Consider the following 15031-nt stretch of genomic DNA (forward strand, 5'->3'; position numbering starts at 1 on the left):
TGGACCAGTTTTGAAGTTGCGTCATAAGATTACATATGTAAATCGAAAAGCATCATGGCGCTCGTAGTCCAACGACAGTGTCGTTCGTCACAGAAAGGGATGTAGCCAATATCCGAAAAATGTAACCATTTTAGAAGCGGGTCATAATTTTTTTTGAATTCATAAATGCTTACGTATATTTTCATATTGAATTAATGTGAACAGTGATGTTAATATAATTAATTTTTTTTCATCCATTTAATTATTTATATTATTTATAGACACTTGATTGGCTCTTGAAGTGTTAGCCTAGTGAAATAACATCAGCAAAGTTCGGCTGTTTCTATATTTACAGAGTATAGGTAAAGTGGGTGGCTGTGTGTAATTTAATCTAAGGCTAGGGCTAATCTGGGTGTGTGCGTTAGATAGAGAGGTACTGGTAATTGATGAATTACTAAATTAAGTCAATTGATGAAACATGTAGAAAACACTTTAAATTCTTAAATATACTGGACATATACTTAATGTTGGTTAGTACCTTGATTTTTATAGAGTCAAGTATTTTTATTTGAGTACTTTTTCACTGGTTTCACTCTTAAGAGAGTCAACATCTATATAAAATTACAAATAAATAATCATAATGATCATCCTAGGTTCATGATTTAATATAACATTATATAATATAAAATATGTAAATATTACATTGTATAGGCTACTAACTGGATTGCAAGGTTTAACAGAAGGCTACATACCAGCTGTAATTACTAGGATTGAATGTTTTATAGTGTATGTCAATTCTTTTTTCACATGTTGGTGTGACAACATTCTTTGGAGTATCTCCTTCGTTGCTTACATGAGTGAAGTGTGTGTGTGTGTATGTGTGTGCGCGCTCGTTTGTGTGTGCATGTGTGTGTCTTGTGTGTGTGCATGTGCGTGTATGTGTGTGTCTTTTGTGTGTGTGTGTGTGTGTGTGTGCACGTTTATGTAGGCCTATGCATGTAAGTGTATGTGTGTGTGTGTTTGGGGGGACTGGATTTAAACTGATCAAAATCACATCACTTAGCTGTGCTGTGCATAGCGACCATTTTACACATGGAGATGAAGAAACAACCAAGAATGAGTTAATATTGCGCAATAATTCTGAATATTGCCTCTTTATTACATTTCATTTTTTTTATAACTGGTGATAATTATTCACATTTCAATAGTACACTTTCATATACAATTGACATGCCACCTTGTGGTTAACAAGGGAGCATGTTTTACTTGTCAGATTCAATCATCAATTAATTTTTATATACCGATTCACACAGATAATATAATCCTACGATAATAGGCTACATTTTTATTTGTATGGCACCTTTCAAGCATAGAGCACAGTGCTTTCCAAAGCAGATACAAATAAGACTTAAAATTACAACACAAGGGGCGCAATAAAAGCAGCATAAAAGGAAAGAACGAAGTAGTTTTCCAAACATTTATTTAAAAAATAGCCTAATAGCAAAAGTCACAGATTTACTTAAAAGGTTGTTCGTGCTCACGTTTCTTGGCACTGAAATGCCGTTAACAAATGCACAGAATTTTTTATTATTAGTTTTTCGTAACATATTGCATTAAAATATATTTCAATTTGCCGGATTTATGTTTTCTAAAATGTTTGACGGATTTCTAATGGGTGAACAGATGACGTTTACATCAACATTTACTTTACAGTCTACTGTATAGCCAGTAGCCAACTGTCACTTTCACAGGGAATAGTTGTGCTTTCCGCGCGGACAATAACGTTCCCTCAGATTTCACCCCTTGACAAACGAACGCATGCTATCTCAAGGAAGCGGGTAGCCGCCCACATTCCTTATTTCTTGCTGCCTCTTATGGATCCCTACATTAAGCGTGAGATGCAGCTCCAATTAGTTAGCGTGAACCTCTAGGACCCAGAGGAACGCCCCAAGAACATGGCAGAGAACGAACTGCTTGCTCGTTTAGTCGCTCAGACGCCTTGGGCTACATGCAAAACGTGAATTGACAGCACACAACTCTCAGCGCTGACAACTCAGCTCCTGCAAGGGATTATACATAGCCTATCGTACAACGTTAGCTTTCCAACGGAATGTGAGAAATTTCGAATTCTTCATATTTCAACTTGAACTTTATGGGTTTTTTTTCAGACGAGCTGTGACTTTGGAATAACTTTCGGAGAAAACTTTGAATAACTTTACTACGGAGACAGATATTCACATTATGAAACTTTCTTCGAGGATATAAATCGAGGATATGAGGATATAAATAAAGCGTTTTAAAATATTTTATTTTTGGTAGAAGTAGCAATCGTCTTTTTGAAGAAGATTCTCAAGAAGAGCTGTTTACCTAAAATTATAGGTTTAATTTTAACTGAACTGGAAAAAAAATGTTCTGAGTGAATGGTGATTGATTCTGATGTCAGCACGACTGAGCGGTCATATGAGTTCTTCATCATCCTGAAGGCAAATGTAAGGGAACACCTGTTGTGCATGGTCTCAAAAAACTTTCCACGGATTTAGCTTATGCTAAAACAAGACATCCCAATGAAACGAGTTTAAACGGAAAAGAAATGTAAAACGGTACGTTTTCAAAGACATATCATTTAATAAACTGCAGGGGTTTTTTGCTTGTATTTTGCTTGAAATCATTAATATGAATGATTTTTAAAATTTATTCTTAATCTGTTTTAAGTGGATTCTGCTGCTATGGTGGGGAGTGTTAAAATGCGGAGACCTGTCCTGCAGTTGCCGCGCTCAGAATGGCTCGTGAGGACTCGGTAAAGTGCCTACGCTGCTTGCTCTTCGCTCTCAATTTACTCTTCTGGGTAAGAGAAGTCGGACGGCCGGAGCAGGTGGCGTAGTCGGCGCTCACATTACACACGACGGTGAAATTATCCTTCGCAGTTCACACTGGCCCATACTTAACAAGACTCCAAGACTTACAAGTTCATTCTTCTTCCATTTCCCTTCTAATGGTTGGCACAGTTGGCATCCGTACTATAGCCGAAGTGTTTGTCTCGGGCAGTGCTGCAGGCTATACTGACTTGTTCAACGTGGCAAAGCACCACCGATTATTTAAGATGTAGGTGCCGTTATAAAGTACAAACAATGGCATTTTCAGCCATTCCTTGTTTAGTCAGCCTTCATTAGATATTATTGTCATTTTTTAAAACCATACCCTTGTCACTATGTTTTGACTTTGTGCATCCAACCAAATCTTTCCACACTGAGTTGCGTGTAAGAACAGACGCAGAGTGAAAATGTGTTTTTGTCAAACTTAAGGCTTTATTTCTGTCGCCCTCAGATAATGGCCATCTGCGTGCTGGGCGTGGCTGCATGGCTCAGGGATTACCTGAACAATGTGCTCACCTTGACCGCGGACACCAGGTGAGCGGCACCGAGCAGGTGCGAGCCGAAGGGGGCTGCAGCCTTTATCAGCGCGGACCTCAGACGGGCTGGTCGCCAGGCTCCACGGAGAGTCTAAAAAAGCCCTTTAGAAATAGGGAAGCTAAAAAAACAGCCATTTGCCTCTTGTGGTTTTCCATTGTTACTTGCTAAAACTTTGTGGTGAGAGTATCAGGAAATGTGAGCGAGCGTAAATGAATGTGAACCGCAAGCTGCACCCATTTGCACGTTGATTACACCCAGCCTCCATTTTAAATACATTTTTGCCTGTTGAAGACAAAAAGATTGTAATTCCCCCCCCCCCCCCCCCCCCCCCCACATAAAAACCACTGGGCAGACAATTGCGGGGTGTACTTGTTGTTATAAACCATTAAGCACAGAGAGCAGTGATTCATCGGTCAAGCAGCCGGGGTATCTAATGGGAGCGTGAGGAGTGTCTCCTGGACCTCGTTGTGAGGAGGAGGTTGGGGAGGATGGCAGGGGGCGTGGGAAACTCGCTGAGCAAGAAGCCTGCGGCCCGGGCTGCACCTCTCTCCCGGCAATATCATTTCTCTCTGCTCTCCGTTTCCGCAACGCTGGTTTGTAAACCTCTCCGAGCGTGTCCGCTCTAAAGCCTGATTGGGTACGGGAGAGACAGTCTGTCCACTTGTGCGTTCTGATTGGGCAGAGACGGTCCGTATTCTGCAGTCTTGTTGTAGAGAGAGACCATCGGCCCACTTGTGCATTCTGATTGGACGGAGACGGTCAGCATTCTGCAGTCTCGTCGCAGAGGGACCATCTGTCCGCTGTGTATTCTGATTGGAGAGAGGCAGTCTTAAGTGGACTGTGCATTCTGACAGCTGAGGGGAGCGACGACCTCTGACCTCTGGATTGTGGATTGGAGCAGAAAAAGGGATGAATAAGTGCAGGCATTCCTGTGGAGTGTAATCACAATTTACTTGTGGCTGCAGTATTAATACGCTGTGCCGAGGAATGGAGAGAGAGAGAGAGGGAGAGAGAGAGAGAGGAGGGAGCAGGATGGATAAATAAATAAACAACAGCACTGCCAAGTAATGTTCTGGAATTACCCCCCTCCCTCCTCCTACCCCCCCCAACCCCCCCAACCCCCCCACAGGCTGGAGGAAGCTGCAATTCTCACGTACTCCCCCGTCGTCCATCCAGTCATCATCGCTGTGTGCTGTTTTCTAATCATCGTGGCCATGGTGGGGTACTGCGGAACGCTGAAATGCAATCTTCTACTCCTGTCCTGGGTAGGTGTGCCTCTGCCGGGGCTTGTACGCGCGTGCAGCGTGCACCGTCCGAAACATCCTGCGTCCCATTCCTTTTCCTCCCATTCCCGTACACACAAAGGAGAGAGAGAGAGAGAGAGAGAGAGTGCGCTGAACTCATCTGGCTCTGTCTGAGAGGGAAATGAGACGAATGCCTCATTGCTAACGTGTTGCACAGTTGGGAAGGCAAACAGCAGGCAAGGTCCACTCAGCAGAAATACTCACAGGCCTAGAGCCGAAATGCAGCGACATTCACACAACATGGTGTTTCTTGTGATCGTCAACCCTGTATAACTGACAAAACGTGACCCAAAATATTTGTTCGTTTTGTAAGCCGGTTATAGATTTGCAGGCACCTGTTTGCATGGCACAGTGTTCTGATTTCGATATTTCACGTGCAAATAAAACCCAGAGACCAAGATTTAAAAAAAAAGAGCGAGGCTTAGCTTCTCTATCGACTAGGCAACTTCTGACCTTGCGGCTTCTGGTCGCTGCAAGGTTTCCTGTTCGAACCTGAGATGCGAGGAAGCTCGCCTTTAAAACAGCATAAACTCGTCTCCTTAAAGAGTTTACCCCACTCAAAAATTTTTTTTAAATTCTCCTCGCTGTTATGCTGTTCGCATTGCTCCTGACAAACCAGGCAGCCGCGTCCCGAAATTTACTCTTTACGGCGCGTTGGCAGTTCATCACACCCCCGGAAAACTTGCGGTTTTTCAGCGAAGGAGTCGCACGACGCGCGCGCCCGGCGATGACTACAGCTGTGAAACAATTCATTCCGCGCTTGTCACGGCGACTGAGTAACGGCTCCCGGGGTGCTGATGCGCCGCCCCCCAAACCTCGTGAATTACAAAACCTGAGTCAACATGTTTGTCGCAGACAAGGGGGGGTGATTGACAGGCCGCGAGCTCAAATGGGACCACCCCCGTACATCAATCAGAGGGGACGGGAGATGGCTTACAGATTAGCCTGTTCTATCACTCACTCCACTCCGCTCTGAGGCACGGAAACGGACGACGAACAACACGGCCACAGAAACATATATTTTTTAAAAGTCTAAAGGAGAGTCACTACTGCTGCCGCTGTGACGTGGGGGGGGGGGGGGGGGGGGTAATTAAGCAAGGAGGTAATTGACTGTCAGCTTCCCCACAAAGAAGTGCTATGCTCACATTACAGGCCCGCTCCGGACCGCTATGGCCCGCAGGTGATCCTGCGCTGGTCCAGAACTTAATTATAATGTCAGGGTAGCAGCTGAAATTAAATCAGGCAGAATGGTCCAACAGTAGAGTGGCTGCTGTGGCGACGGCTATTCAACTGGCCAATGAAATGGCATGTTATTCTTTTTCAACCGTTTGTTGAAAACGGCTTGGAAAATTGCCCTTTAGAGAGATGTATGGTTTCTCTGCTTTGGCTGTAGCATGATTACTTATATAATTATGTGGTTTAAGGAACATTTATTAAAAAAAAAAATAAATAAAAATAGTATATATATATATATATATATATATACGTCACAATAAATTAATATGATATAATAATGGATATCCCAGAAATATGGCCATGAACATAACTATCAGAGAACGAAACACATGGATACATTTTGGAACGTATATCTGTTGCTTTTATTCTTTACCTTTTGTTACTCAGCAGGTCTGTTTGATAAAAGAGCTGGTTTGGGGGTGGGGGTGGGGGGGTTGGGGAGGCGGAGACGAGGGGGGGAGGGGTGCGCTGTGGGTGTAATTGTATTGTTCCTCCAAATCCCAGGTGTTTGGAAGGTGGGTGGAGTTCCTGTCTTCGACCTCAGACTTTAAAAGAGGCCAGTTTGCGGAATCCCACCTGCCCCTGGTGCTGGGGCGGGGGGGAGCTGAGGGGGGGCTCAGATCCATTCTCTCCTTTGGAGGCCATTCAGGGCCTCGGCCAGGCCCCGGCATTCTTGTGTTACGCGGGACGCGGAGCCCCGACAATGTTATCTTCCGCGGGGACAATGGGCCGCGCTCATTTATTTCAATCGCGCGCATTTGGGAGCGAGAGGAGGAGGAGGGGCCCCGAGCTCGGGTTTCGAGAGCCGCCATTCACACGGGGCCGCTCCCTTTTGAGCGGGGCGCACCCTGTGACCCCCGGAGCCCCTCGTTACCGGCGGGAGGACGCGCTGGAGCGGCGAGGCCTGAGGGGAGCAGCGGCCGTCGCCGCTAGTCGCTTCGCTAGTCGTTGTGCTAGTCGCTGTGCTAGTCGCTACGCTAGTCGTTGTGCTAGTCGTTGTGCTAGTCGCTGTGCTAGCCGCTACGCTAGTCCTTGTGCTAGTCGCTGTGTTAGTCGCTACACTAGTCGCTACACTAGCTGCTACGCTAGCCACTACGCTAGTCATTGTGCTAGTCGTTGTGCTTGTCGCTGTGCTAGCCGCTACGCTAGTCGTTGTGCTAGTCGTTGTGCTAGTCGCTGTGCTAGCCGCTACGCTAGTCCTTGTGCTAGTCGCTGTGTTAGTCGCTACACTAGTCGCTACACTAGCTGCTACGCTAGCCACTACGCTAGCCGCTACGAGAGCCGGTGCACTGAACGGCTGAGTGGTAATTAAGAGCGTGCGCGCGTATCTGAGCCCAAAGCCGCGGCGTGTTTGAATAAAACATCCCTCATTAGCGCTGTGGGAACGGGACTGAGCGCCGGGCTCGGGGCCAGCGGCGCTCCTGATCGATGCTCAGCGCTCCGTAATTTCTCTTCCTAACACCAGCCGGAGAAATGAGATGGCACCGTTTTGGCCGGAGTGGGACGGCGGGGGCAGGATATTTGCCCGGGGCGAGGAACTCATATTTTTCCCTTTTCCCCCCTGGGCCAGTCCGGAACTCAGCTTACCTAAATCTGAGAATTTTTCATTTTATTCCTCTTTCTTACCCTGATTACTTTCCTCTTCTCCTGCTCTACTTTTCCAGTGTCTGTCTCCATGATTTACGCGAGGAAAAATCACAGGAAATTAACATCTAAAAGAAATGCAAATTTCAGAGAGCAGAAGCAAATGCCAAATGGAAATCTACCCAATGAAAATTGTAAACGTTATCAAACGTTATTTCAGATGAATACTTTCAATGACTGTTAACCGTAAAATTAAGTTGGAACACTCTGATAACAAAGAAGACTACTAGACCTTCTTCTCTGTAGACTTTTTTTTACTCGGGATGGTTGACATTTTGGCACCGATTACCTTCCTCAGAGCATGAAAGCTTCCCTTGGCATATTTTTATGGAGTCTGTACTTGCAGAGGGCCCCTCCCATTTTTGTAGTGATTAAGCACAGGAGACACAATAAAATTGTATAACATTACTTCATACTATTCAGGCACAATGTTTTTTTGTTACAGGCAAGGGTCAAAGGTCAAAGGGCCCCTCTGTCTTGCTCTGGGAGAGCGTTCCTGGTCAGGTGACAGGGTCAGGATCGTTGGAGCGTTAAAAGTTCCCGGCTACACCCTGCTCTCGGTCGGAGAGAGAGAGGTGGATGAGAGGGTGGGGACGGACTTTGTTTGGATCCCCCCGCACTAAAAGCACAGGGGGGATTAACGGAGCTGCGGCTTCCCGCAAATATTTAGAGTCTCCAAATAAACATCCTGATTGGCCGGGCGCAGCTCGACGGCCGCGCATAACGGAATATCTGACTAAACGTTTGTTTTAGCGTGCTGGGCGGACGGACATGCGTGTGTCAGACGGCCAGCGAGTGAGCGGCCCAGACGTTCCTCTGCGACCACAGGCTTTGGGGTTTGACGCTGGCTCTCGCATAGCGAGGGAAACTCTGTTTCTGTGGCTGTGGCTGTTCACCGTTGAGGAAACCATCTCATTAAGTTTGAAAAACACAGAGACCCACAAAATGAAATGTCCATGAAATACGGACCTGAAAGTCTATGAAATTAATCTTGAAGGCCACTATTTCATTTAAAGTCAATTTCAGAACTGATAACTTAGAAGATGTCAAGGTCGCACAGAGCCAGATGTGATTCATTAGACTGCAGGGCATGAGCTGTGTGTGTGTAATTTCTTTTTGCAGGGAATGGTATATGCTCCTTATTGTTCACCAATGAGTGATGTAGTGCTCTCCTGTACCCCATCAGTACTTTGGATGCCTGCTGGTGATCCTCTGTGTGGAGCTAGCCAGTGGAGTTTGGACCTATGAGGAGGTGAGTCTCTCTCTCTCTCTCTGCCACTTGGAATGCAGCGACCTTTCTTCCTCTGTGGTTTTAACCCCCTGGGCACAACCTTATCAGAGGAACTGAGAGGGCGGCGTGTGCTCACTGGACGGCTTTGATCTGGTGCTGTACCTGCCAGGCGTGAGCTGCTCCAATCACAGTGCCCGGTGCTTATCACTCAGGCTCGTTAGTGAGAGGGAGAAGGGTCTGCCCCAGGGGATTATGTAAAATTGTCTTTTATTGGTTTCGAACCTTTTTCCTGCCCCGGGGGATTATGGGAGGAGGGTCATGTCTGCACCACAGGCTCCTCAGAAGCAGAGTATGTAGATGAAGCACATGGCTCAAGGCCTGTTGAGTACAGTCATGGGCTTAATACAGTGTCTTTAGCACTGCAATAAAACTGGAATCCACCCTGCCCCAGGGAATGCTGGGAGAATTAATGGAGAAGGAAGAAGTGCCCCATGGTTTCGGGAAAATGCCATCTGATCTTCTTATTAAAACACTTTACTGCTCATTACATATCTGAAAGGCCTTCATAAAGTGGTCACTACCACATTTTGGAACAGGAAATAAACTTCTTGATGGACTGATGAACATATCAACTGAGTGATGCATCTGTGAGGTGCCATTTTGAGCAGAAGAGAAAGGTCCCTCGTTTCTCTAAGCCTGTGACTGTCTCCTGAAATGTCAGCCTCCGATCCTGCGGTCCGACATGATCAGTCTCAAGTCCCGGATGCCCAGCTACGGCTTACCGCGCTACCAGTGGCTGACGCAGGCCTGGAACTTCTTCCAGACAGAGGTAAGAGCGCAAAGCGCGGTCACGTCGAAAGGCCTCACAGCACACGACCGTGTTCATGCCTAAGACTGTGCTCGACTGCGCCGTGCATAAAGAATGGTTCATAATGTACATCAGCAGCTGTATAATGTGCCGCGTACATTTGAACTGCACGCGGTAATTTCTGAGCTTGAAGTTCATTCCTTGCGCGTGTGTTGCGCCTTTATATCAGGATAGGGAATGCCTTGTTACCGAGGCGACGCAGGGGAAGGAAGGTGTTCACGGCCACAGCAGCAAAGTGCTACCTGGTGACAATACAAACCGCATCCCAGCATCCTTATGGGCAGCCAGCCTTGCTATTCCAATCTGCCTTTTCTTTTTTCTTTTTTTTTGGCGGTAACTGAGTCCTTAGCGCGACCTTTCCTGGCGTGCTCTACCTACACCCTGACTCGCGTGGTTTACAGAGTGCTGAAGTGTGTGTGTGTGTGTGTGTGTGTATGTGTGTGTGTGTGTGTGCATGTCTCTCAGTCCGCGTGCTGTGAGGTGAGGAGGGTGTCCGTGTGTGTGTATGTGTGTGTGTGTGTGTGTGTGTGCGCGTGTCTCACAGTCCGCGTGCTGTGAGGTGGAGAGGGTGTCCGTGTGTGTCTCAGGGTGTGTCGTCTCGGGAGTTTCAGGAAGCGCTGTGTGTCGAGGGGGGGGCTGTGAACGCGTGTGCATGTGTCTCAGTTTAAGTGCTGCGGGGTCATTTATTTCACCGACTGGCTGGAGATGACGGAGATGGAGTGGCCGCCAGACTCGTGCTGTGCCAGGCAGTACCCAGGCTGTGCCCGACAGGCTCACTACTGGGACCTGAGCGACCTCCACCAAGAGGTGAGACCCCTGGGTTAGCCTCCCCCACCCCCCTCCCCCGCCCCCTCCACCTCTAAATTTACTTTAAGTCAACTCAGCTCAACTCAACTCCAAGTAAATGCTTTTAAGGTAAACACAAGATGTTTACTTAAATTAGACTCTTAAAAAAGCTAATGTGTTTAAGTGGGAAATCACTTTATTTTCAAATGAAAGCAGCCTGCACAAGTAAACTTTCACCAACACAAGCAAATCAAATGTTGCTCCACTGGACACTGCATCTGTTTTTACAGACAAACGACTGTATGTAAAAGACATGAAAATAGTAACAAAAAACTGTCCATCGATATAAGTAATTTAATGCAGCTGAAACGCAAGGTGTATTCAACGATGTGCTGGTCAGTTTTGCTTTTAAATAATTCAGTTAGTAATGACTCAAACAATTTCATATTGTATATTTCATAATAAAAAATCAAGTAAAACCAGAAAACCCAAAAACTGAGTAATGTAAAAAGAAAAACAAAATTGATAAAAATAAGCTATACTGCTTTTTTAAAAAAAAATTTTGAGCTGTGGTTGAAGCACTGCAGTGGGAAATTTGTATTATTGACTGGCATTCTGTGTGCTGTCACTTCCTGGAAAAGTTTGAAAGCTTTGTTAAATGCATTCAAATGATGCCGGGAACACAAAGCATGCCTGTTTACACGCGATAAATTCACAACAGTCTGTTTCCAATACCACTTCAGGTGTTTTTTCACTGTCGAATTACCTGAAGTGCTCTGGGGGAAGAATCCATACAAAACAATTAGAGGCAGTCGTGAGCTCGAGGGTTTTCTGGGAGTTGTTGTTCTGGCAGCGGGCGGGTGAGACAGCCGTCGCTGCTGATAAGTGGAGTGCCACTGCTCCTGCCAGCGAGACACGGAGGGAAATGACCTCATAAAACAGGACACACTCACGCCCACGACACAGATACACACATCCGGGTGAAAACACGCACACATATATCATATATATGCATATATATATAATATACACCACACACACACACACACACACAGAGGCAGGCACACACACACACGTACAGGTAGACACACACACACATACTCAAACACACACACACACAGGCGGATGCACACACACAGAGGCAGACACACACACACACACACACACACGTACAGGTAGACACACACACACATACTCAAACACACACACACACACACACACACACACACACACAGAGGCAGGCACACACACACACACACGTACAGGTAGACACACACACACACAGGCGGATACACACACACACACACCCACACATACAGGAGGAGACACACACACGCACGCACATACACACACACACATACTCAAACACACACACACACACACACACACACCCACACATACAGGAGGAGACACACGCACGCACATACATACACACACACACACACACACACGCGCGCTTGCGTACGAGCGCGTGCGTTCTCTGCGCACACCGACCCGGGCCGTCCCTCAGGTTAGCTGGGTGTGTGAAACGGAGTGCTCTCCATACACTCTCGCAGCTGTGCCAGATGTTGGGGTCAGAACCTCAGGCACACGGGGGTGTGATGCTGCTGCCGCGGAGGGGAGAAACACCCTGAAACGGGCCACGGCAAAGAGGAGGCAGCGGCATTTTGAGACTCGTTCTCCCGTTCCGAAATAATTTTACATTTCAGTGCACTGCATGTTTTATGTAATTACAGTACATATTTGTCCTATGACAGCTTTATCTGATGCCTTTTTGTCTGTTGCCTTTTTGCGTTTGTGCGTGTGTTTGCACGTGTGCGTACGTGTGTGTGTGTGTGTATGCGCGCAAATGTCTGCAGGGCTGCGGTCCAAAGATCTACAGTTTCATCCGCGGAACGAAGCAGCTGCAAGTCCTTCGCTTCCTGGGCGTGTCCATCGGGGTGTCTCAGATTCTGGCCATGACCCTGACGCTGACGCTGCTGTGGGCGCTGTACTACGGCAGGAGGGCCCCCGACCCCCCCGACCCTTGTCCCGCCGCCGGGACCGACCCCGGCCCACACTCGCCCTGCCCGGTTGAGGACGGGGCCAAACCGGGCCCAGCCCGACCCGGGGAGGCCTGGACTCCCGTGCTTCCCAACGGCCACACGCAGTTTGAGATGGAGCAGATCTCATAGCGTCACGCCCACCGCTGCCAGAAACTGGGGACGAGGAACAGTGGCCGACACACGCTGCCACTGCTGTACAGCCGAACGACAAGCCACCATAGAAAGCAATGATACACTAGACTGGAGCTCCTGCAGTACCAGTACAATAGGAACCCAGGATGCGACAAGAGGTGCTGGCATCCGCCGCCTCTACCATAGAAACTGGAGATACAGTAGAATGGCTGCCCTGCACTGCCAATACAGTAGAAACCCAGGCTGAAACAGGAGTTGCTGGCATACATCACCACTACCATAGAAACTGAGGATACAGTAGAGTCATTGCCCTGCACTGCTGATACAATGGAAACACGTGATGAAACAAGGTGCTGGCACACACTGAAACTGAGGCTACAGTAGAGTGGGTAGCCTATTGTCTTAAACAAAAGAAACGAGCCTTCCTGGCAGGCATTGCCAACACTACCATAGAAACCAAGGACGCACTAGAGTTGCAGATATTCCACTGCCATAGAAACTGTCGACGAAAATGTACCAGAACTATCCAATACCCACAAAGTGAAAGAGGGTGCAACTGATTATATTGCAGCTCTTCTAGCATCTCTTTTAGTATGAGGAAACAGTTAAGGAATTCAGTATGAGTTTTTCCAAAACTGGTACCATGGAAATAGACTGAATAAAACAAGCCACTGTCTTAATCTCTTTACAATCTTTCCGTGAAGCATTCTATTCAAGGGAAGTGGAGCACACTTTTTTAAAAAAAACTGAGCTGCTGTCAAAGCCAAGTTCTTCACCTAAAAACAATATGGTAAATACATTTAAAGATGGGACATTTCTTTTTGCTGAATCAGTTTGTTTTAAGTGTCTTAATTTAACAGTACTGTGAAAACACCGAATGTCTGATCATTTCTTCTCCTTTGTTCACCGTAACGGAGAGATCCATTGCTCAGTGATCGGAAAGGACTACTGGACTATGATGTCAGCTTGTTCAGCAGAAACCCCCCCACTTGTGGCAAAAGAGCTTTATAGGGACATCCTCACTGAATGCCGTCTTTGTGTGTTTATGTATAATGCGATGTATTCGACGCTGAGCGCAGTATTGTGTCATAATGTCAGCCCATCCCTTAAGTTCTATCCCTGAGTGTTCCGTTGCACTGTCCTTTTGTACTGCAGTGTAATGAACGAGGCTATATGAACCCCGTGATAGGTGGAGCTTATCATTGAGGTGTCTCAGATCAGGGTAATGGGATCTATAGTACCCCTGTCGTGGGCACTATACTGTGACAAGAAGGCCCTCCAAATAGCCTCCACCTTAGACGGAGTCAGCCGCACACTCACCCTAAAGATGAGCCACAGCCAAACCAAGCCAATGCCCTGTTTTTTTGACTTGACTCATTTTAATCAATCAGAATACTCTTTATGGGCTGCTGGGTGGCTCATTCAGTTAAGGCTTTGCACTGTGGCGCATGGATGAGCCTCACGGCCTTGGATCCAAATCGGACCGTGCCAATGCCGACTGTGGCCAATAGCTCCATAGTATGACGCGTGATTGGCGGTCACATCGACCAGGGTATGGGAGTCGTTCAGTCGGTTAGGGGTTTAGTTAATTTTCGTCGGTTAAGTTCGCTATCTAGTGACCCCTGCTAGTCGATCAGGTTCCTGTGGACTGCATGCTAAAGTTGCATGTAAAAGGTCTTCCTCTGACTCCACTCTATGCAAGTTTAGCCGTAGTCTAGGGTATGAAAATAAGCAGCAGGTGACACCATGATTCGGAAGACAACCATAGATATCTACACTTCTAAATCGGCTGTGAGGTTCATGCATGAACACAGCTACAATTGTGGATGACTGGCCATTCTGAACTTTAAAAAAATACTCTTTATAACAACATTCTACGGTTGGTTCAGGCCTGTTAGTAATTCAGAAAATGTGGTAACTCCACCCTTTTTGGAGTATATATGAAGACTCAATCATTACTATACAGCATAGGTCCCAAAACGTTTGAACCACAGGGCCATTTCCAAACTTGTACTCACCTCCCAATGTCTGAGGGTGAAATTGTTTGCTGGGAACCTTCAGTGTGGTTTTTGGACTTTTTGTTGACCTGCTGGGTGGGTGTATATGGCTGTTGACCTTATTGGCCTAAATATATAGTTACATGTATGGTACTGGCTTGGGTTTGTTTTACACACAACTTTGCTTGCTCTATAGACCATTGAATAATGGTTATATTTATTTCAATAAACTTTCTTGGTAGTGCACACATTTATCACTTGTTCCCAATTCCCAAAAAATGCAATCAAGGAAACTTTGTAAAATACATAAGATTACAGAGATGTATCTGACACTCGCTGGTGTGGCATTGGGCATGAGTGTATTCCCTGCTTCTTCTGTTTTCTATTTGCATAGCTAAA

The 15031-nt window shown here is 46.6% G+C and overlaps 1 protein-coding gene across 2 annotated transcripts; it reads left to right on the forward strand.

The window, feature by feature from the left end:
* The first annotated feature begins 1869 nt into the window (after window positions 1-1869).
* On the forward strand, window positions 1870-14785 carry tspan12 (tetraspanin 12). 2 transcript variants are annotated; one of them, XM_035427549.1, is made up of 8 exons: window positions 1870-2468; window positions 2692-2824; window positions 3304-3386; window positions 4519-4654; window positions 8760-8825; window positions 9526-9633; window positions 10336-10479; window positions 12318-14785. In XM_035427549.1, the coding sequence occupies exons 2-8, from the start codon at window positions 2759-2761 to the stop codon at window positions 12630-12632; spliced, it is 918 nt and encodes a 305-aa protein (XP_035283440.1). In that variant the 5' UTR covers window positions 1870-2468; window positions 2692-2758; the 3' UTR covers window positions 12633-14785. The 2 variants fall into 2 exon arrangements, with proteins under 2 accessions (XP_035283440.1, XP_035283439.1); XM_035427548.1 differs by having other exon boundaries at window positions 1871-2579.
* Window positions 14786-15031: the final 246 nt, after the last annotated feature.

This window comes from Anguilla anguilla, chromosome 7, assembly GCF_013347855.1.
Source record: "Anguilla anguilla isolate fAngAng1 chromosome 7, fAngAng1.pri, whole genome shotgun sequence".
Lineage (NCBI taxonomy): Eukaryota > Metazoa > Chordata > Actinopteri > Anguilliformes > Anguillidae > Anguilla > Anguilla anguilla.